Source organism: Myxocyprinus asiaticus, chromosome 40 (genome assembly GCF_019703515.2).
Source record: "Myxocyprinus asiaticus isolate MX2 ecotype Aquarium Trade chromosome 40, UBuf_Myxa_2, whole genome shotgun sequence".
Taxonomy (NCBI): domain Eukaryota; kingdom Metazoa; phylum Chordata; class Actinopteri; order Cypriniformes; family Catostomidae; genus Myxocyprinus; species Myxocyprinus asiaticus.
In genome coordinates this window covers 8,118,641-8,143,096 of record NC_059383.1, presented here as the reverse complement: position 1 = coordinate 8,143,096, position 24,456 = coordinate 8,118,641, and the positions used below count along the sequence as shown (strand labels likewise).

Here is a 24,456-nt window from a genome sequence, read left to right as displayed (position 1 = left end):
CTCATAACTACAGCTTTATTTGTTGTTTGCTATTTTATATTGATTGCCCTTGATCCAAGGACCCAAGGGGTGGGAAATGCTTGTTTTTGCCGGATCACTGTGAAAACGATCAGTCAAAACTGACCAGTAAAAGAAAAACTTTATACTATATTCATTATACAATGCTTAGGCTTACATACCTAAAGGTGCACCAAGTTAAAATTTTACCCCTAAACAAATGAGAAGTACTTTTGACAAAAACAATTCAACAATTGTCGGTGCTATGCCAAAGAAGGTAGCACATTTGCGCCTAACACACATGGCTCACAGGGACATTCGATATCCCGACCCTGTTACTACTGTTTTAAAAAGTACTTAAATGTTGGTCTTTTTCACACCAAAAGCAATCATATAATGTGTTCTGCTGAAGAAAGAAAGTCATACACACCTGGAATATCATGAGGGTGAGTACATGATGAAAGAATTTTCATCTTTGGGTGAACTATCCCTTTAAGTAGAGCAGAGCTGTTGGAATCTTGTCTCAGCTTCTGCAAACCCTTGTTGATCAACTAGCACATCCAGGGATATGACGATAAATGTTACGGACAACACTTTACTGTCCTAACAGAAGATTTGTCACACGTCAAGAACATTTTCAACTTTTCATCCACTCCCAGAGGCCAAGCTAGAGGTCAATGTTGACATTTTCTATGAAGAGCATACCTGGCGAAGAGCGAACCTCTAGCAAGTATGATAGTGTTGATGGATTGAGTGACATATACGAAGCCTCAGAGACAGACAGTGAGAAATGGAGCCTTCAGATCAACACAGGCGATCAAGGGGAGTGAGATTACATTGAGGCAAGGGAGACCCATGGAGTGATTTATTCCATTGGAGCAAAGGTGTAGCTGTACAGGTGAAGTGTGTGAATTCTGCACCTCTAGTGGCACCAAACAGGACTGCATAAAAAAAGACAGTTTTCAATCTAGTTTCCCAAACACGACCACTGTCTGCCATTTGGTCAGATAGAAAGATTGACCTGTGCCAAACTCATACCATTGGTTGATGTTTTCACTCAATAATGCAGTGAGGATAGTGGCCAAAATCATTGTGAGAAGTTTGGGTGTATGTTTTCATGTTTCTTTGGACTGGGTTTAAGTGCTCAGCCATCACACACATGACGAGAAGATATCATTGGTGCTTGAAGGCAGATCGATTGAGGTTCTTGAGTTATGAAAGGAAATATCCCATTGTGGTGTTCCTGGCCTGGGGCAGAGGAGACTTCAGAACCCAACTGGATGCTCATTAATTAATGTCAGTGCCACAAAGAGTTCCTCTCCTTGCAAGTGCAAGTTAATTTGCAGGGCTGTGATCATCATAACCATTAAATAAGCATATTACCCAGGAGGTACCCAGCTTTATCTCATTAAACTATTTAAGGTTCTGGGATCTTGCTGAAGAAGAGTTTAAGAACACAGACAGTGGGAAAAAGTGCAGACGCCATGACTAAGCAATCTGTAAGTGCTGTAAAGTGTAGTGGTCTGCTGTGTCGCTTGGGAGCTTAGCTGAAATATCACGTCAGCTTCTCGTTGTTGTTTTTTTTTTTTTTTTTGCTGCACAACTCACCGTGTCAAACTGTATTATAATTATGGTTTTTAGGTTTGATAGAGCTTGTAAATGTAAAATAGTCTTGTCTACTTAGTTATAACAAACCTGAGCAGCACAAAAGCACAAGAAATCGGTGAGTATTTAGATTAGCCTATCTCTTTAGCAGTGTTGGGGATGCAATTGTAGATAATCGGATAGAAATTACTACTGTAATTACTTATCTAAAAGTGTAATTAGATTATTTTGCTGATTACTTCATCAAAAAGTAATAACATTTATTCAAAAAATTGCCTTTTTTAAGATTTGAGCATCTCTATTTCATAAAAAATTCTGTCTAATGGAATTGTTTAATTCTATTTGATGGAATTGTGTTATAAAAACTGATATGCGTAAATCTTAAAGAAATTAAAATAGACTACTTTTAAGTCACTTTCTAAAACACCTTTCACAAAAACATTTGTTTTTCCGCTTAATGAATTCAAAATAATGTGAATCTTTCCTTCTTGTTCATTGTCGCACACCCTTTAGCTGGCACAAAAACGCAAACAGATGTACAACATACAAATTCATATTTTAAATGTTTAAATTGTTTTAGAAATATTTCTAACCCAATGAATGTACTTAAAGTAATTACCTTAATTGAAAGTCAGTAACTGTAATCTGATTACAAGAATTTAAATGTAGCATGTTACACTGCTTTTTGACTTTGAAAGTAGTTAGATTACAGAAACAAATTACTCTGTAATCAAATTACACCCATCACTGCTCCTTAGACTTTCCATTTTGGTTCCTCTATCCACAGTGAGAACACAAACAGTGCTTAGATTTTCCAAGATATGAAAATATGCACTCAAAAGACAGATATGTGTTTGTTTTCATTTCTCCTAATGAAATTTAGCAGAAACATCTGTAGCACTTTTATTTTACAGTACTGTTCTACATTTACGTACTATGTAATTACAACAACTACAGTAATTACTACGTACTAACCCTAAACCTAAGCCCAACTCTATCCTTAACCCATATTAAGTACAGTAGCGGTTTTACCCACCACGCAAACCACGCAGTTGTGTGTGGCCCCGGGATGTTGGTGGGGGGAAAGCTCCACTGTAGGAAAGCTCTACAAAAACCTCTTAGGGGGTGACGTGTTTTTCTGTGTACAAACACGAATACGCTGTTGTCAGTACTCTCAGTGTGGTTCACGATACAAGTTACGTTACAGTTTGGGTCAGTTTTTTAGGTAGGACGTTATGAAAAAATATACAGGCCTTCCGAACTTGTATCATATTAATAATAGTAATACTGTATCATATTATAATGACAAACTGGACAACAATAAATAATTGTTGGGTTATAATAATAATTTATGACAACCGAATTCCAAAGTGTTAGTGAGTGAAGTAGTTTTGCACACCCTGTTCATAAAAAAACAAAAAAACAATTGTTTTTATTTTATTAAATATATTTTTTTGTAAAAATATATGTAGGTAAATATTGCTTTTTTTATACATGCAATAATTATCTTTAAGTTGTTGTTTTTTTGTTTTGTTTTTTCATTACATTTTTAAATGTACTTTGCTACAACTTGCTTATAGGATGAATTTAAAATTAAGATTTGAAATAAATTTTATGTAATTTTTTAAGCAAACATTTTTGAAATGGGGCCCCGGGTTGGTCGGTTGCTTGGGTCCTCAGAAATCGTAACCCGCTCCTGATTAAGTTACCTTATATTACTCAGTACTTTCTTGTGTAAGTACACTTTAAGTATATTGAAGGTACATGTATTGTAAAATATACCGATGCATCATTGGGAGCTCTATCCATCAACTGCAACATAACTAATAGATCCATCAAGTCTCTTGAAATATAAAAGAGCAACTTCTGAGCAGTGCAGTTTTCCTCTGTGGTCACAGATCTTGGGTCTAGTCTACTTATCACAATCCACAGCAGACCATCCGTGTATATTTGACTTGGCACAGGTTTTACACCGGATGCCCTTCCTGATGCAACCCCCAGTGGCTGGGGGACTCTCACTCACACCTACGGGGCAACTTAGAGTCTCCAATTCACTTAACCTGCATGTTTTTGGACTTGTGGGGGAAACCAGAGCACCCGGAGGAAACCCATACGAACACAGGGAGAACATGTAAACTTCACACAAAAAGGCCCAATTGAGCCAGGACTCAAACCCCGGACTTTTGTGCTATGAGGCGACAGTGCTAACCACTGAGCTAATGTGCTGTTTATTTATTTATTTATTTATTTATTTTTCTAAAGACATATTTAACATTTTCTGACAGAGCCCGTCTGCACTTTTACACAGCTCGCCGGCTTCCGGCCTGTTCAAGACAGCTCACTCCTCCGGCCCTTGGATGCAGTTAGCTAGAGGTGTAGGATGGACAGATGGTTGCTCTCGTCCTTACAGGCTTCAGGAACCTCTCACCTTGCCCAAATCAGCACACAGGAATGTAGCTGGAGGAGGGACAGCTGTGCTCTGGCTGCAGTACAGCTTTTACAACCAACATCCTTTTTGATTCAGGCCTGAACAGACAAGAGCAATGAGTGCTTTTGATTTTATGATGAAATTGAGAGACTAAACTCTGATACAAGGCAGCTTTGTTGCTCTTGGGGGTTAGATCTGTGTGTTAAACCGTGTGCCAAGTGCGAAATACGAGTAAAAATAGGTTTTAGAAAGTTTGGTTGGTCGGTTGATTGGTAACTTTTATTAGGAATTGTAACATACAACTATTGAAATTGTCTGATTTAAATGTAAAAGTGATGGTCTGACCCTTGCAGTGTAGGGGAAGCCACTTTAAAGCTACAAGCTACTCATAACTTTAAGTAGTTAAACTGCAGTCAAGCTACTCTTTTACAAAAGCAGTAAGCTACACTATCATCTACTAAAAAAAAAAAAAATAGTAGCTAATTACTTTGAAGCAATTTAAGCACTGTTTTAACAGTTTAACTTTTTTTTAGATAAATAACAATCAGATTATATTATTTAATTCTATAATCAGAGCATCTGATCGTAGAAATAATATCACCTAATAGTTAGGCCTAAATATTTTTTTCATTTGAGTGACAGTCCCTTAAAAAAAATTAACCATGGTATTAGTAAAATTATAGTAACCATAAAAGGCAAAATGGTTAGCACAGTCATGATTACTACAGTATTATTAAAACCATGATTAATTTTCGGAAGGGTTAAACATATAGGATGACAACATTAAATTTAACATAATTTTATATGTAGTTAATATGATAAAATGATAAAACTACAAAACAACCTATATTATATAACTAATTGAAATCTACTGATAAACAGCTATATTTTCACATCAAAAAAGAAAGCTTAGTCCTTTTAAAGGAATATTCTGCATTCAATACAAGTTAAGCTCAATCGACAGCATTTGTGGCAAAATATTGATCACCACAAAAATGAATTATGACTTGCCCCTCATTTTCTTTAAAAGAGTAAAAATCTGGGTGACAGTGAGACACTTACAATGGAAGTGAATGGGGCCAATCCGTAAACATTAAAATACTCACTTTTTCAAAAGTATAGCCACAAGTCGTAAACAATATGCGTGTAAAATTGATTTTAGCGTGATAACGTTTTTTTTTTTTTTACAATTTTACAAATTCGTTGCAATGGAACATGTCAACAAACCCTAAAACCCTAAAATGACTTTAAAAATGAAGATTTAAACAATTTTACAGCTCAAATAATACATGAGTTTTAACAGAAGAATTAATGTAAGTACTTTTATAAAACTATAAGCTTTACATTTCTGCCTTTAAACCCTCCAGAAATTGTCCCCATTCACTTCCATTGTAAGTGCCTCACTGTTAGCTTGATTTTTGCTTTTTTTTTTTTTTTAAAGAAAAGGAGGGACAAGTCTAAATTAATTTTTGTAGGAATCAACATTATGCCACAAATGCTGTCGGTTGAGCTTAACCTGTATTGAACCCAGAATATTCCTTTAAGGCTGCATGGGGCTAAAGTGAATCAGTGAATAATTTATGGGAACTAGATTATTTACATTAACCATCCAAAAAAACTCACTAATACGAATCAGAGCTCCTAACACTAAATGTATTGTAAAGGAATTGTTTATTTTAACCTGTTCATTTACATGAACTGTCTGAAACAACCGAATCACTTCAGTGATTTGGATTTCCCAACTACATGAGAGAAGATGGTTTTTGGTAAGTGTGTTTGTTTAATGAAAACATCTTAACTAACAAAATGCATAATGAAATGATGCAAAATACAGTTTCAGGGCCAGTAAGAAATATTTAGGTCAGGTAAATGTTCTCTATTCAGGGAAGTGATGCGAAAAGTTAATTTGGATCCTGCTTGTATGTACACTCAGGCTAAAGATTTTAAAAGCAAATGCCGTTGGTTTGTGCAAGCTGATCAGGGAGCAGGTAATGTGCTGAGGACCACTGGGTCAATATGTTATTGAGAAGCTGAGAAGGAGATGCAGAAGCTCAGAGATCCTGACATAGATCGCAGCACTGGGGGAAGCCCACGGGAACCTGCATGCCCAGGAGGCCCGCGACGTTCACTGACCGTGAAACTGACAAATGGCCAGTAAAGTAGCCGCAGCGACGTGCATTTGCACTGATGGGCCAGCTGAGCTACGTGACCATGGGCACACATGTGCACACAGAATTAGTGCTGTAATGCCAGCTTCATGTTACACACTTTGATGATACCATACATAAACATTTCAGAAGAGTATGTGTTAAGGTGAAATAGTAATAAACATTTAATTGCATCCTTGATACAACTTCCAACAGTCACACTCATGAGCTGTTATATCCCAATATTTTTCAGCCTTTTTACAATTTTCAATATAGGTAGACCACAAGTTGTCACTTTTTCTCAAGTGCAAATTTCTCAGGGTAGCAGGGGTGGACAAAGTACACTAATCCTGTATTTGAGTAAAAGTACAAGTAAAAGTACTTTGAGGCTCCAAGAGCACATTAAGGCAGCTTAAATATAATCCATATGACTTCAGTGGTTAAATCCATTTCTTCAGAAGAGATAATATTGAAACAGATCAATATTTAAGTAATTTTTTTACCATAAATCTCCACTTTCACTTTATTTTTCTTTTGTTTTTGGCGATTCACATTATTTGTGCATATCGCCACCTGGGCAGGGAGGAGAATTTATAGTAAAAAAGGACTTAAGTATTGATCTGTTTCTTATCCACACCTATCATATCACTTCCAAAGACATGGATTAAACCACTTTACGAATTCCACACAAATTAATTTTATGCTGCATTTATGTGTTGGCCACCATTCACTTGCATTGTATGGACCTACAGAGCTGAAATATTCTTCTACAAATCTTTGTTTATGTTCTGCAGAAGAAAGAAAGTCATACATGGCATGAGGGTAAGTAAATTAAGAGAGAATTCAAATTCTTGGGTGAACTATCCCTTTAAGACTTTTGTTTAATATATATATATATATATATATATATATATATATATATATATATATATATATATACACACAATAAGCTGTATCCTCCTGCTCATACATATACTTTTATGTATATAAGTATACATAATGTGTGTTTCAAGTTGCACTACATACGATTTTTTGGTTAAAAATTTACAAATTGCCATTATTGATTGAGTACATCAACGATCAGTGTTCAAAACAATTTCCTTACCTTAACCCAATTCACTTCAGTAAGCCTATAAAAATTATTTGTATTTTGAGATGTCGGGTTCAGTTCGCTGGCTTATGTCATTCCTTGCATCATTACGTCATGTCTGCACACACAGGAAAGAAGAGCCGGCTGTCTCGTGTTCCGGCTGGAGAAACTAACTACGCTGTTCAGCTCAGTTCAGTAACACTCACACAGTTCACGGCCTGTTTCCCAAAAGCATTGTAATTTTAAGTAGTACTTAAAAATGCTCGTAGATTAACGAGTGCTCTGGAGTAATCGTACAGCACTAAGGACATCGTAAGTACATAGACTTATGCAGAAACCTGAAGGACAAATGCAAAATTACACTTCATAAATACCTATAGCTACACTGTATGCTCATTTAATATCAGTATACATACGCACATGTTGTGTAGCACTGCTGTTAACGTTATCACTTTTGGGAGAAAAGAGCAGTTCTCCCTTTGATTGGTGAATGTCCCTAAAGCACAGCTACCACGCGTCTCCTTATTTTGCGCTCCGCAATAACATGGTGAACCTCGTTATATTCAGTTAATTCTTGTGATTAGCAGGACCATACACAGGGCATCCGATGTCTTCACTGATCCTGGAAGCTTTATCTCGACCCACAGAGCAAATTCTGAAATTGAAATATTAAAATGCACATCTGATGAACGAAGCAGTGATTGTGTAAAAGGATTATATTGTTCTGCAAAACAAAATGCAATTATGTGGTGAATTAAGTTGTACATTTAAGAAAATATTTTCAAATATTTCCAGCGAGCTAAATTACAAACGTTTTTAAAGTTACGCACAAATATAATGAAGTTGCAATGACGAGCAGCACTATACGGTCACATTTCAGCACTTCACGTTTATGGATAGCATCTCTCTTAAGTAGCACTTAAAGCGTGTCCTCGCACGTTCGTGTTAAAGGTGCTATATGTAAGATTGACAACAAGCGTTTGAAATGGGTACTGCAGTCCAAATTCAAAATATTGGAGAGTTGTCTTCCCCGCCCCAGACTCGAAGCTCATGCAGGCTGCCAGAATGTTGACACGCAAATTAGCCAACTCAGCATCCGTTTTAAAGGATTTCTGGGCTTTAAGCTGTCTCCATCTTCCAAAGTCATCTCCAGTATTTATCCTTGTTTTACTACCCCTCTGGTCATGGTGGTTTTTAGATGGATGGCGAGGCTTTTTAGGTCAGGTGGAATTTGTTATCTCTGATCCAGTTCATTTGCTGGCTTCCATGGCTGCAGCACGCAGTGTTGTTTGCCTGAAAACTTAAAATCTGGTAAACCGGCAGTGTCGAAATACTATTGGTGAGTGGGCAGTGGGTGGGATTACACAGGCCAAAACATAAACAGAAATTCCGGCCCGGAATGGAAACTTCAAAGTATAATATATTGGCTGTAGCATTGGCATCAGAGAAGCCAGTATTTCAACTTAGCAGGTTTCCTAATTCTCTAATGACATATTATGGTCATTTTTTGATTTAGTACAGTAAAAATATTACATATAGCATCTTTATGTGCAGTTTTGGGAAACGCACATAAAAAATAACGAACGTTCATAACATTTCTAGTAGAAAACGCCCTTAACCGCTAAGATCAATCGTTATTGGGAAACGAGGCCCAGGACAGCATCGTTGCAGTTTAGATGGATGTTTATCTGTTATCCACTTGGCGAAGTTGTTTGCCTGCTATAATTCTTGGATATGTTTTCTGGTAGGGTTGTTGAAAAGCTTATATTGCTTGTCATGCTTTTATGAATTGAATATTACTTGTGTGTTAACCAATCGTGATTTATCTACATTGTCCGCTGAAGTTACTGTGACATGCTTAATATGTATGACTTCTGAAATTGACCTCTTGTAATTGTTATATTGCATATTTAAGCATATTATTTTTACGTTAAATAAAGTATATTGTATCCTCATCTTTGTTGAATCCTCGTTTTATGTTTTTAGTTTATGGTGTTATAGTGTGCATTACATAGACATGCTATTGTAGTAACTGAGGCTGGACAATATAGTATAAAAATAATGTCTTCTATTGAACTAATATCAGCCATATCATGAGTTTAACCTCTTAAATTGAAAATGTTGTACAATTCAAACATTAATAGTAGATAAAACACTCGAATGATCATATTAAGATCTGCTGGTGGTGGCTGAGGAGAGTCCCCTGTTCTCTATTTAAAAGCGTAGTGTCAGAAAAGCGATTTAAGTGTAAAATTCATTAAAATATGTAAATAAGAGTGATGTTTATCTTCATCAAAACAAGTAATATTTCCATTTTAAATGTTTAATCATATAACATAACATCAACATGAAAATAGCATGTTATGACTCCGGCTCCAGTCATGATCACACACAGGCGATGTCCAGGTAAACTCAAATTAAGAGATTAGTCCGCCAGAAGAGCAGTGCCAGAACAAGACTGACGTAAAGTGCTCTTCCGCAAATTGCATGCAATTTTAAGTTTCAACCACAGATGTCGCTAGAGAGCACAAAGTTACGTAGTGCAGCTTTAATAATCTGAATCATTGTAATGACTAAAGACGCTAAACAGATGAGATTGTAGATTGCAATAAAGCTACACAAATCTGGTTTCATGCTTTAGCCTTGCTATTCATTTTATGATTTGATAATTCCTAAAACAGAGATTAAAATATTTTCTTTGACAGATAAAGAGAAATAGGCCTGTTCTCGGCTCTTTATATAGCTCTCACTATATATACTATATTACCTTGTAACCTAATTTGCATTGGCCAGAGTGCATTTATAAAATTACTGCTAGCAAGCAAGTAAATCCATGGCAGTTTTATTAATATAATATTAAAATGACTTACCTTGATGTGTTTTAAAGTTTGACGGCAAGTTCTTGAAATGCCGATACTGTCATCGTGTATTTTGCTAAGCAGGCACAGAAGATATGTAAAAATGGCTTTTGGCACGCAAATGCATTGGGCAACGCTATATCTGAATGGTAATCCTGGTTCTGCGGAAACTCTTGCAAGACCACATTTGTTGCTGGGTTACAGTTATAGTCTCGCGAGAACAAGACCTACTAGTCTATTTTAATTTACCGCTATTTACTAATTTATTCATTTAAAAGTAGCGATTTTTTTTAATGTAGTGGAGTAAAAAGTAAGATATTATGCTTTCTAAAGTTTCCTAAAGTAAAAATACTCTGATAAATTACAGATACCTGAAAAAATTACTTGCGTATTTTTACTTCGTTACTGTCCACCACTGCAGGGTAGGTTTTATTTTTGAAAGTCAATTTCTTTATAGCCACGTACCTTAAAGTATTAGCTACAACAAGCTGTTAAACATTGAAGAAAAAAAAGCTACTGTTCATTCAACACATGGTGATGTTTTGTGACAAGTCAACAATAGCAGGGCATATTGTCACACCATATAGGGTAAGATGTCACAATGGAACTCGTTATTAAATCAATGTTGCATGTTTCAAACCATTGTTTTGGCCAACAAATATTGTAATTGATTAATTGTATACATGTGTGATATTTAAAACACGTGTGACAACCTGCCTAATAAAAATGTGACAACATGTCCAGACTTAAGTTTCATGAAAAATACCTTTGTCCTAAGAACACATTTAAAACTTTCAGTACAATTCTGCTTTCATAATATAGTCGACCCATGATTTAATGCATGCCAGTGTGGTTGAATTATGTTTGCTTGCTTACCCAAGAGTAATAACAAAAATAAAATGATAGTGAAAATTTACTCTAGAGGGCAGAATTCACAAACATTATTTTAATTTAAGAGGGTTTTGAATTAGGTGTTTGACACCAACATACAAAACATCTGCTGGAGAAAACACGCATTTGCACAATTGGGCGCAGTGATTATTACCCATTTGGCAGCGCATAATTAGGCACACCTGAAGCTAATGGAGAGCCTTGTCACCGCTGCCTTTAAAAACCCAAGTGTGCCTCTCCTCGGGAGACCAGTCTCTACCCACTGGCTTCTTCTTAGGTCCAGGAATGGAGCGGGGGAAGGTCCATCTCGAATTATATGTGTTGCCGGACCCACACCCTGGACCCGCGGCACGAATTAGATGTGACGCCAGGGACTGGAAGCATGCCCAAGGGAAGCCGCACTGCTCAAGTGAAGCCACCGCCCCACGCACCTCTGATCCATGAGGGGAGCATGTGAGACTGCAGGATCCAGCCCACTATCACCTGGACCTTATCTTCTCTACCCTTCCTTCACATAGCCCATTCACCACGAGGACACTAGATTCCCCTTTGTTTTGGACACTTTCCCTATGGACTCTTTATTCCAAATGTTCTATTTATTATTATTTCAAATAAATGCCTCTCTGAGGCCTGGCGTCATGCCCACTGTGTCTGTCTCTTGCTCAATAGGAATACATCATATGCCCTAACACAAACCCCAAAACTGAACCTAACCTTCAATGAAGTCAAAATGTAATTTTAGAGTGAAAATGCAACCTCCGAATCACTCTCATCATTGTTTATGTGGACATAATAAATTTTCTGGTTTCCATGGGACTAGAACCTGTGTCTTTGAGATTGGTCGCACAACGTGCTATCAGTAGCGCCACAGGGTAAAGTCAACATGTCTGAATTAATCCAAAAATGTCTGACTGGGGATGCATGTCAGTAACTCGGCAGTATGGGGTCGATTTCAGGTTACACAAACTTTCTGAACCAATATGCCAATTTCCCGCGTGATCTTCACAATACTTACAGTGTTTGCATAATCTTATAACACAAGCAAAATCATATTTGTAAATATTTGTAAATATCTGAAGTATTACCCAGCCCTGTGAGTCATATTTCATGCTTACATTAAGCTTACAAGACATCTTCTAATGTAATAACCTTTACTGTTCACACTCACACACCCTCGCTGCCTGCTTCTGGAAAAATAAGTCACATCTTTCCCAGAGCTGGAGATTCTCAGATGCGACAGGCACAGATTCTGCCTCCGGTTTCACAGCCACAGCCTTGGAGAGGGTCAAGGAGGAACATCACAAATTCAGACGGTACTACATCAGTCTGAAGAGAGGCGCACAGAATAAATTACCACCTGTGGTTCTGAGCAGACGTCCACTGAGTGAATGAGAAACAAGCCAACAGTGCCTCGCAGCCAATAAACTGTCTGAGAGACGACTTTGATTCACCTCAATGAATAAGGCCTTGATACTCGCTAATTAAAAACTTCAGGGATCTATTTATAGGTCAATTTGCCCAACACCGAGCGAGCTGTCAGCATGTGACTCAGCTAATTTCTAGCAAGGGCTCATACAGTGTACACACACAAGACCTTGTCCACTCTAGCATGTTCACCTCTGTATTTTCAAACATTTCTGTTAAAAGAGTCTCTTTTAAGCAATTATCACTTAATCATGTTAATCTATGATTCATTTAGCTTAGTGCTAGTGTAAACAGTAACAGTACGGACAGTGACAGTCTGTTTTTCTTCAATGTCTTCTATTTCAAAGTAATAGTTCACCAAAAAGGGAAATTCTATGATAATTTATGTCATTTCAAACCTGTATGACTTTCTTTTACAGTATAAGTGTAACGTAACCATCAGATACGTGAAAGCTGTGCGGTGTGTAAACCTCACTCTCCTGGCCTCAAGAGACACACTAGCGACTGAAGCTAGGGCCTTGGTTTTTCTAGCCTCCTTGCTAGCGTGTCTGACTCCCATGCCAGGGATTGCCGGTTCGAATCCTGCTCGGGGAGGGTCGAGTAGGACCAGTGACACTGGTGCCATGACCCAGATGGGAGTGAGGTTTCAGAGGGTGAGTTTAACAGTAGCCAGCTGGTACGTGATAGCTGTGCAGTGTGTAAACCTCACTCTCCTGGACTTAAGAAATTCACTAGTGACTGAGACTAGGGCTATGACTTTTCTAACCTCCATGCTAGTGCGTGCCACTCCCGTGCCGGGGATCGCCAGTTTTGAATCCTGCTCAGGGTGGGTGGAGTAGGACCGGTGACATATGCAAACAATAAAAGGAACAATTGTTAATCAATATATCAGTCCGTCTTGTCAATACAATGGCTGCCAGTGGTGTTTCAGTAGGGTTGCAATCCTCCACATTCCACTGCAAACTCACGTTCAGTTCTGGTATGAAACACTCCACCGTTTCATGGTGATTTCAAATCTTTTCCTCTCTATCCTTGTCTTTGTTCCTACATAGACTAACCATCCACGCTGAGTGCCCCATGCATCTGGAAGATTTTCCCATGGACGCCCATGCCTGCCCACTGAAGTTTGGAAGCTGTAAGTGTTTACTGTCTTTCTTTTTCATTTCTAAGTCCAGTTGCATAGCCAGAAAGATTTGGTTGGGTGGGCCAAGATCATTTGTGGATTCATTGCTTTTGTCTGTCACATAATGGTGAGCATGGTTGCCAGTCTACAAACAACCATACTGCGGGAATGGAAGCACAAGAATAACAATACATAAGCTGCGTCCCAAATTTCATACTGCACTATTCTACGTCATTTTTTAGTGGAAGTTGTGTGAGCAGTGTGTTCACACTGGAAATGCTACCAAAAAAAAAAAAAGTACTACAACTAGAGAACTTCTGTGAAGACAGCACCTTACATGTAGGTAGCTAATGTTAGTATCTCTTTATACTTGTAAACACAAAGGGCTTTCTTCATGAAATATTAACAGAAGGAATTTTTCAATTGTTCATAACACTATTCTTAGGTAAATAGTCAATTTCTGTAAAAAAAAAAAAAATTGTTTAGACGTACAGTTAACACAGAAATGTGTTTTCCTCGTGAATCATGAATGATGCTAGTGCACTGGTTTCAGTTTCAGACAAGACTCCATTGGAAAACTCCATAGTGTCAAGGAAAAATTGATTCTCAAGACCAATTTCTCAGTCTTTATTTAATGTATATTAATATACAATAATTTCAAAGTGATGTGATATGAGTATTCGTAGGTATTCTTTCTTACAGTATTTAAAAATTAGCGGCTCATACGGGTGTGTGTGTGTGTATTTATATATATATATATATATATATATATATATATATATATATATATATATATATATATATATATATATACACACACACTCATATATACATATCAGTTGTGCTCAAAAGTTTGCATACCCTGGCAGAAATTGTGAAATTTTGGCATTGATTTTGAAAATAGGACTGATCAAAAAAACTGTCTTTTATTTAAGGATAGTGATCATATGAAGCCATTTATTATCATATAGTTGTTTGGCTCCTTTTTAAATCATAATGGCAACAGAAATCATCCAAATGGCCCTGATCAAAAGTTTACATACCCTTGAATATTTGGCATTGTTACAGACACACAAGGTGACACACTCAGGTTTAAATGGCAATTAAAGGTTAATTTCCCACACCTGTGGCTTTTTAAATTGCAATTAGTGTCTGTGTATAAATAGTCAATGAGTTTGTTAGCTCTCTTGTGGATGCACTGAGCAGGCTAGATACTGAGCCATGGGGAGCAGAAAAGAACTGTCAAAAGACCTGCGTAACAAGGTAATGGAACTTTATAAAGATGGAAAAGGATATAAAAATATATCCAAAGCCTTGAAAATGCCAGTCAGTACTGTTCAATCACTTATTAAGAAGTGGAAAATTCGGGGATCTCTTGATACCAAGCCAAGGTCAGATAGACCAAGAAAGATTTCAGCCACAACTGCCAGAAGAATTGTTCGGGATACAAAGAAAAACCCACAGGTAATGTCAGGAGAAATACAGGCTGCTCTGGAAAAAGACGGTGTGGTTGTTTCAAGGAGCACAATACAACGATATTTGAACAAAAATGAGCTGCATGGTCGAGTTGCCAGAAAGAAGCCAATGCCACAAAAAAGCCGGGTTACAATATGCCCGACAACACCTTGACACGCCTCACAGCTTCTGGCACACTGTAATTTGGAGTGACGAGACCAAAATAAAGCTTTATGGTCACAACCATAAGCGCTATGTTTGGATAGGGGTCAACAAGTATTGTGCTCCTTGAAACAACCACACCGTCTTTTTCCAGAGCAGCCTGTATTTCTCCTGAGGTTACCAGTGGGTTTTTCTTTGCATCCCGAATAATTCTTCTGGCAGTTGTGGCTGAAATCTTTCTTGGTCTACCTGACCTTGGCTTAGTATCAAGATATCCCCGAGTGTTCCACTTCTTAATAAGTGATTGAACAGTACTGACTGGCATTTTCAAGGCTTTGGATATCTTTTTATTCCTTTTCCATCTTTATAAAGTTCCATTACCTTGTTACGCAGGTCTTTTGACAGTACATTTCTGCTCCCCATGGCTCAGTATCTAGCCTGCTCAGTGCATCCACGTGAAAGCTAACAAACTCATTGACTATTTATACACAGACACTAATTGCAATTTAAAAAGCCACAGGTGTGGGAAATTAACCTTTAATTGCCATTTAAACCTGTGTGTGTCACCTTGTGTGTCTGTAACAAGGCCAAACATTCAAGGGTATGTAAACTTTTGATAAGGGCCATTTGGGTGATTTCTGTTATCATCATGATTTAAAAAGGAGCCAAACAACTATGTGAAAATAAATTGCTTCATATGATCACTATCCTTAAATAAAAGAAAGTTTTTTAGCATGATCAGTCATATTTTCAAAATCAATGCCTAAATTTCACAATTTCTGCCAGGGTATGCAAACTTTTGAGCACAACTGTATATATATGTATATATAATACTGTATTGCAACTAAAATTATTGTCACTATAGGCTACATTTATTTACCTGTTGTGTTATATGTAAAAACGTTTTAGATGCTGTCAACACGTCCATGTTGTACAGTATTTTTCAACGTCTATACAAATATACAAAAAAAAAGTGAAAATGTTTAATGTACGGATAGCTTCCACTTATAATAGATCGGGCTGACAATTTAGTAATGAACTTTTATTTTTTCCAAAACATTTGCTTGCTAGCTAATATCAACCCTAATCTAGACTGGATCAGCAACACGGAACTAGTGATGCTAAAAATACTAGTACTTTGGTACTAAGTCGGTCCTAATATACAAAATAAGTCATAATACCAGTGTTTCTGCATTACCGGTAGTACAGAGCACCCACTTAATTCAGTACCCACACGCTGTCTGACTGATACACGAATGCTTCCCAATGCTCACACACAATATGACATACCTGGGAAAAAAATTTATGCACAATTAATCAAATTAAAATCGTGATATTTCCTAGTGTGATTATTTAACTGAGAAAGACTGCAATCTTAGTCTGCATGAGCTGCGTGCCTTAAAGTAAATATGTGAAGCAGACCGCTCATAACTCCAAATTCCTCTGAATCATGCGTGCTCTGTATTATGTGAGATGACAAAGCAGAGCACTCATCCACTGTTTAGTGCGCAGCACATGCAAACTATATATTTATATAATTAAATCACAGCATTTTCGCTTTAATGATCACACTGGGCCATGAAGTGAACTGTTTATCCGGACAAGCAAAGCTTCCATCAAAAACACACATCAAAATAAAAATTCATGTCAAAATAAAAGCTCGATTTGAAGTGAAATTGCGACAGAAATATGTTACTACTGTGTAGTAAAATGTAATATTCACAGTAGTAATAATAATAATAATAATAATTAATAATATTATTAATAATATTAATAATAATAATAAATCACAAGCAAGAGTGCTGTTGTACTGAATAAAAGTTTAGTTAATAAAAAAATGCAATGGTATGTTGGGAAGTAATTGTTCGATATTAATTTGTTAAAAGTTTAAGTTTTATTTTGATTATGAAATTAAATTAAACTTTAAAGCATGAAATACTAAAAAAGAAAATGAAATGGAAAACTCAGGATTTGAGAAAAAATAAAACCGGTTTCAGTAGGGCCCTATTTTAGCAATGCATACTTCATTGAGAAACACTTGAAGGACACATGCATTTGTTCTAATTTATTATTTACATTGAAATGTAACTTTTTAAATAGGTTAAAGGAGCATGTTCAATATTACATTACCATATTAGCATATTTTTGCTGTGGTATCGAAATTGGTATCGAGAACCATAAAATTGAACTGGTATCTTACCAACTACTGAAATTTTGGTACCATGACAGCTACACTGAATGGCATTTGAAAGAAGGGGGTGTGGCTTTAGCTACATCTTTACGCCACCTCAATCTAGCAAATAATACACTCATTTTCACGCAACATTTATTGGTCATTTCAGTTGTTCATAGGATCCAGTTTTGATAATACATTGGTTATCACAGGTTTGAAAACAATATTTGGGTGGGCCTGAATGCCCAATGGGTTGCCACGGCCCACCTGTGGCTAAATCACAGCTGGTCTGAGTCTCTGGAATATGTTAACACGTCTGCAATGTACACATGTGTGCCCTAAACAATTAGCACAGAGATGAGCTTGCCATAGTAATCTCTGCAGCAGTACTGGACTGGATTAGATGGGTGCAGTTAGAGTATCAAAATGCCTGTAACTACAAACAGAATCCTGTGCTGTCTGAAAGACAGTCCAGATCAGACAAGTTGATATTGTAGCTTATCTTCTGAACACAGCTCAGGGGACTCAATGACATCTTGTTTTTCTTGAGAGTATCAGAACAGTACAAAATATCATGTCTGGTGCTCATTACCCATCTGTACTTGCTTCTTACCATAAACAGTGTCCATTGCTCTGTTCCAAAATTACAGTGCATCCTCATTTTCATTTCCTATAGCCTAAAAATAAGTACTTGGTATTTGTATTGGTGTTAAAAAATTGGTATCGGTGTATCCCTACTGGTAATGTATGTGAAATTCATTGTTTATTTAAACTGCAAAAGTAAACATGAATTAAAACTGTTGTGGCAGATGTGAAAGGGGAAACGAATTTACGCTTGCGTCAGGTGTTTTGTCAAAAAAGACTTCCACTCAAGCCTCCTCATGAAGCTTTGTGTTGGTGTCCTTCACGAGGGTGGACTTTGATCATTTTCCGGGTCACGGGCTGGGGGACAGAGGAGTGAGGAAACGAGGAAGCATCAATTAGAGTATTAATTAAACTGCCTATTAAGGCAGCAATTAAAGATAGCATTGATACACTCCTGACACTAAGTCTGTTTCAAAAGGTAGGCGACTTAATTATGCTGCCTCCTAAGATACCTTGTTTTAGCCTACTGTAATTCTTAGGCAGCCTCACATGTATCGTTCTCAGAGAAAGCAATTCCATAATGCACTGCGACAAGCTCAGTGAATAAAACAAATCCAAGAAGGCTGGCGAAGTGGGGGAAATATCGTATATATATATATATATATATATATATATATATATATATATATATATATATATATATATATATATATACTTATATTTTATTCAGTACTCAAAAAGGATCAATGCAGATAGTATAGGGCTTTAAGACATAGAATATTCACAATATTATAGCAATGATTTTGCTGACGATATAAATTTAAGCAATATCGTGAATATTGCAATCATTTTAATGTGCTTATTACACGGCGCTTTGGAATACTCTTCTCTGATCAGTCAATGGCGCCATCTAGCGGTCTTACATATCTGAGTTACAACCGCACATCCGGGGATTAAGATGTATCAGACCATATTGCGAGTCATCTTTCCTGCTTCTCGGATCACTGGGATCTCTACAAGTAAGCTAATAAAATAATTTTAATCTGAATCATGTCCATTTATTTATTTATTTGGCAAGTAGTCTTGACATAAGCTAGATAATGAGAAGTCAGACGGTTATTATTTACTAAATAAACACCAAAAGATGTCAGAGAAATAACCGGAGGTTGATTTCAGCTGTTCAACTTCTCACATAACTGCATAATTTTAACTCAAATCAATATTTTATGTCCATTTATTTTATTTTTATTTCATAGCTGTGTAATAAGGACAACAATGTACAGTCAGTCGGTTGTTATGTTATTGCAAAATTAACCCCTTCAAGGTGATACAAGATCTCCCTGATCACCCTGTCAGGGTTTATTTGACAATAACAAGCTGACTGTATACCTAACTTAATATTTGGCCATTAAGTTTCATAAAGAGCGTGTAGTTAGCAGTGATGTGTTTAATCTGATTACAAAGTAATTAGTTACTATAATAGTAAAAAGTAGTGTAACATAGGAAATTTTTAATTATTGTAATCAGATTATTATTACTGACTTTTAATTAGTATTCAGTACATATTAAATATATATATATGTGTATATATACAACTAATTTTGCAGTCGCTCCTTGTAGGGCTGCAGAATTAATCAAAATACAATTAGAAATGTGATGTGACCTTGTGCAATTATTAAACCACAAAAGACTGCAAGTCCAATAATTAAAAATTCAGTCTGTGTTTGCTTCAGAATGAATGTGTGAGGCACTGTCTTTGTAACCCCTTCTAATTTTTAAACAAATCTAATTACGTGACTGGGAAACACAGAAAAGTAGATGACAGCGTTTCACCAGATTTGAAATAAGAAAAAAACTGCCAAAATTCAAATGACTTCTCTCAGTTTTCCACCAAAATAAAAGCTCCAAGTGAAAGTGAAATACGACAATACGCAATATACTGTATAAAACAAATCTAATCTTAAAAATTATAATAATTCTATTCCATATTATAATAATATCCAACTTGACTGGGTTCCACATTAATAATTTGGTATGAAGCCTGGGTAACTCAGCGAGTATTGACGCTGATTACCACCCCTGGACTTGCGAGTTCGAATCCAGGGTATGTTGAGTGACTCTAGCCAGGTCTCCTAAGCAACCAAATTGGCCCGGTTGCTAGGGAGGGTATTGAATGTCTCGGAAGCGGAGGCAACTGGGACTTGTCCTCTGCCACCCGGATTGAGGTGAGTAACCACGCCACCACGAGGGCCTACTAAGTAGTGGGAATTGGGCATTCCAAATTGGGAGAAAAGGGGATAAAAAATAAAAAATAATAATAATAATAATTTGGTAGTATAATAACAATATTCAATGTAAAAGTTTGGTAAAAATGTAGATTTTCTGATTATTTGCGAGATCTCTTCTTTTGAACAATCCCAGTATTGATTCTTAAAATCCCAAGATCGACCTTTTACTCTTTGTGCAACCCTCTACAATGCAAATAAATCACTTGCGACCAAATTTCACACTATATGGCTAAAAATATCTGTGATCAGCCACTGAATGGTAAAATTTCAGATTTCACTCAGCAGTGATTGTGTAATAAAGTGGTGAAGAAGTTCAGCAGCAAGATCCTTTCACTGCAAGTTGAGAGAAAAGTTTGGTTTGACTCGTTCCATGTAACATGTTCATAGACGAAATCCACACAATCCATTTGTCATTGAATAATGTCTCTTTTAATATCCTTTCTCTTCTTTACTTCTAGTTATTGACCAAAACAAACAAAAAATATGAACATTTGCATTTTATCACAGCACGGATGCTGTAAAGAAGCTATTAGACTCCACACTCGTTATTATGTGCTCAACCAAAACACTTCTGCGAGACGTTCACCGAACTGCCCCTATTTTTAAAGAGACAGTACTGTTTTATCACTTGATCTGTCTAGTTTAGCATTATTAGAAATTATCTTTAGCTCTATTGAAATCAATTGTGAGTCGAGTCTACTATGCGCTTGGCTTGTGGAGTGCTGTGAATTACTGCCTGTGTAGAGCGTTGCAAATCAGCCATTTATGAGATTCTAATACGGTAAGGATGATGTTTTTGAAGGCAGCTGCCTATGTAGACACTGGGGCAGCTCAATAGGTTTTGGAACAGATCTAATTTCTCACCAACAAAATTGTCCTCGGAAAACAACATGAAACCTCATGGGCAGACGAATAAAAGGAACCTTGTTTTCACGTGTAAGGAGCCATCAGTCCCAAAACTACATAACTCTCCTCATGTGCAATACAAAGCTTTAGATTAATAACCCTGCCAACAACACCAAAGGTCACAGTGACGCAGCAGTCACGCCTTCATGAATAAAACATCCCACTGGGCAATAAAACAAAAGTCCTCCTCTCATACATTTTCAGCAGTACCTTTTCCTCCACAGTTTCTCTTTTTGACAGGCACAGCACAATGACCCCTCGTTGGATCTGTATTGAATCCAACAGAAAGACGGCGTGCAATCTGCTTTTTAACAAGATGTTGTACAGTAGGCTGTGTAATTAGTGGCTTTGTTAACGACAGCCAATTACAAGCGCAGTTCCCTCAATCCCTCAATCAACGCGGTCATTTGCTTTGTGTATTTTATTTCTGTGCTCTGCCTTAAATCGCAATTACATCATTTTCTGTTCGTCTCTCTATCTCTCTCATCCCTCTATTTCCCTTTAAATATTTGTCATCTTTCCAAGTATTTTTTCCTAATTTCTGTTTAAAGATCTAAGACATTGTAAAAAGTGCTCATTTGGGTTGGTTTTGATTTAGATTTTGTGTCGCTGGAAACATGGTATCATCATAATTGATAGCCTCTTGTTTTATTCTCTTTAAAGTAAGCAGAGTGAATCTCTAGAAATCATAGATGTTATTTGATGAATAGCCCAACACATATAACATATACACTTCTAAAATATAAACTACTTATTTTAAAATATATGATTGTTATTGTGATCTCACTCTGCAGTAAAACATTTTTGTAAAATGACCACTAAACTGTTCAATTGACTGCTGCACTAGGCAACAGATTTTCTTCAAAGATGGTGGCTGCTGCAACCTAGTCTCATAGAATGAACATTACTATAACTAAATTTTTGCAAACTGAGTTTTACGTCTTCTGCATATCGCAGCCCCTTCTGTTTATCACGACCCCCTTCAGAATATCGCGGCCCCGTTTCGTGGCCGACCCACCAGGAAAAGTCCCGGTTCTCCCGATGGCCAGTCCGCCTCTGGTTCACCCAATTGAGCGTTAGACTTTGGAAGCTGACACATGAGATGAGTGTCATAGAAATGACACAAGATGATGTGGTTGCTTCAGAAAATATGCTTATCATTTCTCACTTTGCTTTTGGACACTATTGGTTAGGTTTAGGCATTGGTTTAAGGTAAGGATGTCTGTTTTGTTTACTTCTCATTTTATATTAGATTACTATTGGTTAAGTTTAGGTTAAAGTTTTAGGTTAGGGAGGTATGTTTTACTCATTAAAATCTCCATCTAATACTCACCTTAAAACCTTGTCTGATTACGACATAATTTCACTGTTCTTTGGCTCCCCCCACTGAACATTTCACTGGGAAACTGCAGTGAAACGTGTAATGAAGCACGTAATTTCATTTAGCAAAAATTTACTAACAAAGTCCAACAGTGTATGTACATGCACTATTGGAGATTTTTGGCATTTTTTTGACAGTCGTGAAAATTCCCAGCACAGTAGGATTTCCAGCACATCTGAAATTCTGTATCTGTGTTTAATAGAATTCTGTTCTGAAATGATGCTGATGGAAATTATATATATATATATATATATATATATGTATATATATATATATATAGTTAGATAGATAGATAGATACATTGTATTATGAAATATGTATTATAAATCTTATGTAATAATTGTTGATTGTCTTGCTAAGGATAATTTCATGGCTAACATTTAATGTATCCTAAATACGCACGGTAACACTTTACAATAAGGGTACATGAATAATCATGAATTAATACCTGAATTAATACTTACTTAAGCATGAATTATTGATGAGGTAAGGCATGGACTAATCAAGAACTAATGAAGAGCTAACTTTAACTATAACTGGAGTCATATGGATTCATGCATGAATAACAGCCACCTTAATTACATGTTAGTACATGTTTGATAGTAAATGCATGAATTAACATTTGATAGTAAACTCCCAAAATGTTACATCAAATGTTTGTTACATTACATGTTAAATCAAACAGGCTTTATCAGAAAGAATATGCATTGCTTAAACCTTGAATGAAACATGCATTATTTAAAATGTCATCATTTTATACTAACTTTTGCTGTCCGCAGTTTCTCCACAAACATCATAGGATGACAGGATTATTCTGCCATTATTTACACGGATCATCCTTATCAAACGTATTAATAAAATAAATATATTAATAATTGCCACAAATAATTTTATGTTAACCCATTTTGCATGATTCTCCATCTGATTCCCTCACCCTACCACTGTTGGTCCCTACCACTTTTGGTCCCACAACTCATTTTACTCACCATACACATGCATGCTATGACTACACCTTCATGACAAACCACCAAAAGATTATAAAAGATATGTGATTTAACTGACATGAATACTAAGTGTAGTACTTGTGTAGTTAATAATGAGTCAATAATGATGTGCCCCAAGTAAAGTCATGACATTATATTACATTAACAAATCATTTAATACACATGCATTAAGAAAGTGTTAAAAAGTGATTAAAAAACAGTTAAAAAATGCAAAATTCAAAGAGGAAAAAACACCTTTAATGTGACAAAACAATACTGAAAGACAAGAGTTCATCTTTCATCAAGATGTGTTTTGAAATGCTTTACAAGTTAATCTTTTTGTCATATCATTCCAAAAATGTATTTATACTTTCTTGCTTCTGTGGAACACAAAAGGAGAAATTTACTGAACAATGCACTTGTCATTGTTTCTATGCAAGAATGGGTCCAGGAAGTGTTGCAGTTAGACGCCAGATGTTTTTGATGGAACTTTAATGGTGAATGAATGACAGACACAAGGAATTGAGATCTGTTCTTTTATATTTCCCAAGAACAATTCTGTGAAGGCATATTTAAGGCATTTTCAATGAATGACCCTATGTGCATCAGCCATGCTTTTCTATGATTAAAAAATATATATTTAAATTATGCAGACAGAATATAGGTTAAAGAAAATAAATAGGCCTATACATATTTTCCCATCTCAAAAAATTTAAATAAAAGTAGAATTTTCTTTTTAATCAGCAATTTCTTTTTAGTAAATTATAATGTTATGTTAAACATAAAAAGGCAAAAATTAAATATTGTGTGTAAACTACATTAATTAAATCAAATCTCTTTTTAAAGATATATGAAATGCAAGTAAACTATATTGAATTAAATCTAATTTTAAACATATACAGACTCAAAGGAAATCTGAAACTTAGCTGTAAAGACATACAAGACACTTTTAGATGATT

General features: G+C 36.2%; 1 protein-coding gene across 1 annotated transcript in view; it reads left to right on the top strand.

Annotated features, from left to right (window-relative positions):
* LOC127430421 (gamma-aminobutyric acid receptor subunit alpha-3-like) overlaps window positions 1–24,456 on the top strand; it is a 293,420-nt gene that overhangs the window by 186,224 nt on the left and 82,740 nt on the right. Inside the window, exon 6 of the mRNA XM_051680177.1 lies at window positions 13,494–13,576. Within this exon, the coding sequence (XP_051536137.1) occupies window positions 13,494–13,576 (83 nt within the window). The remainder of the gene's footprint in view (window positions 1–13,493; window positions 13,577–24,456) is intronic.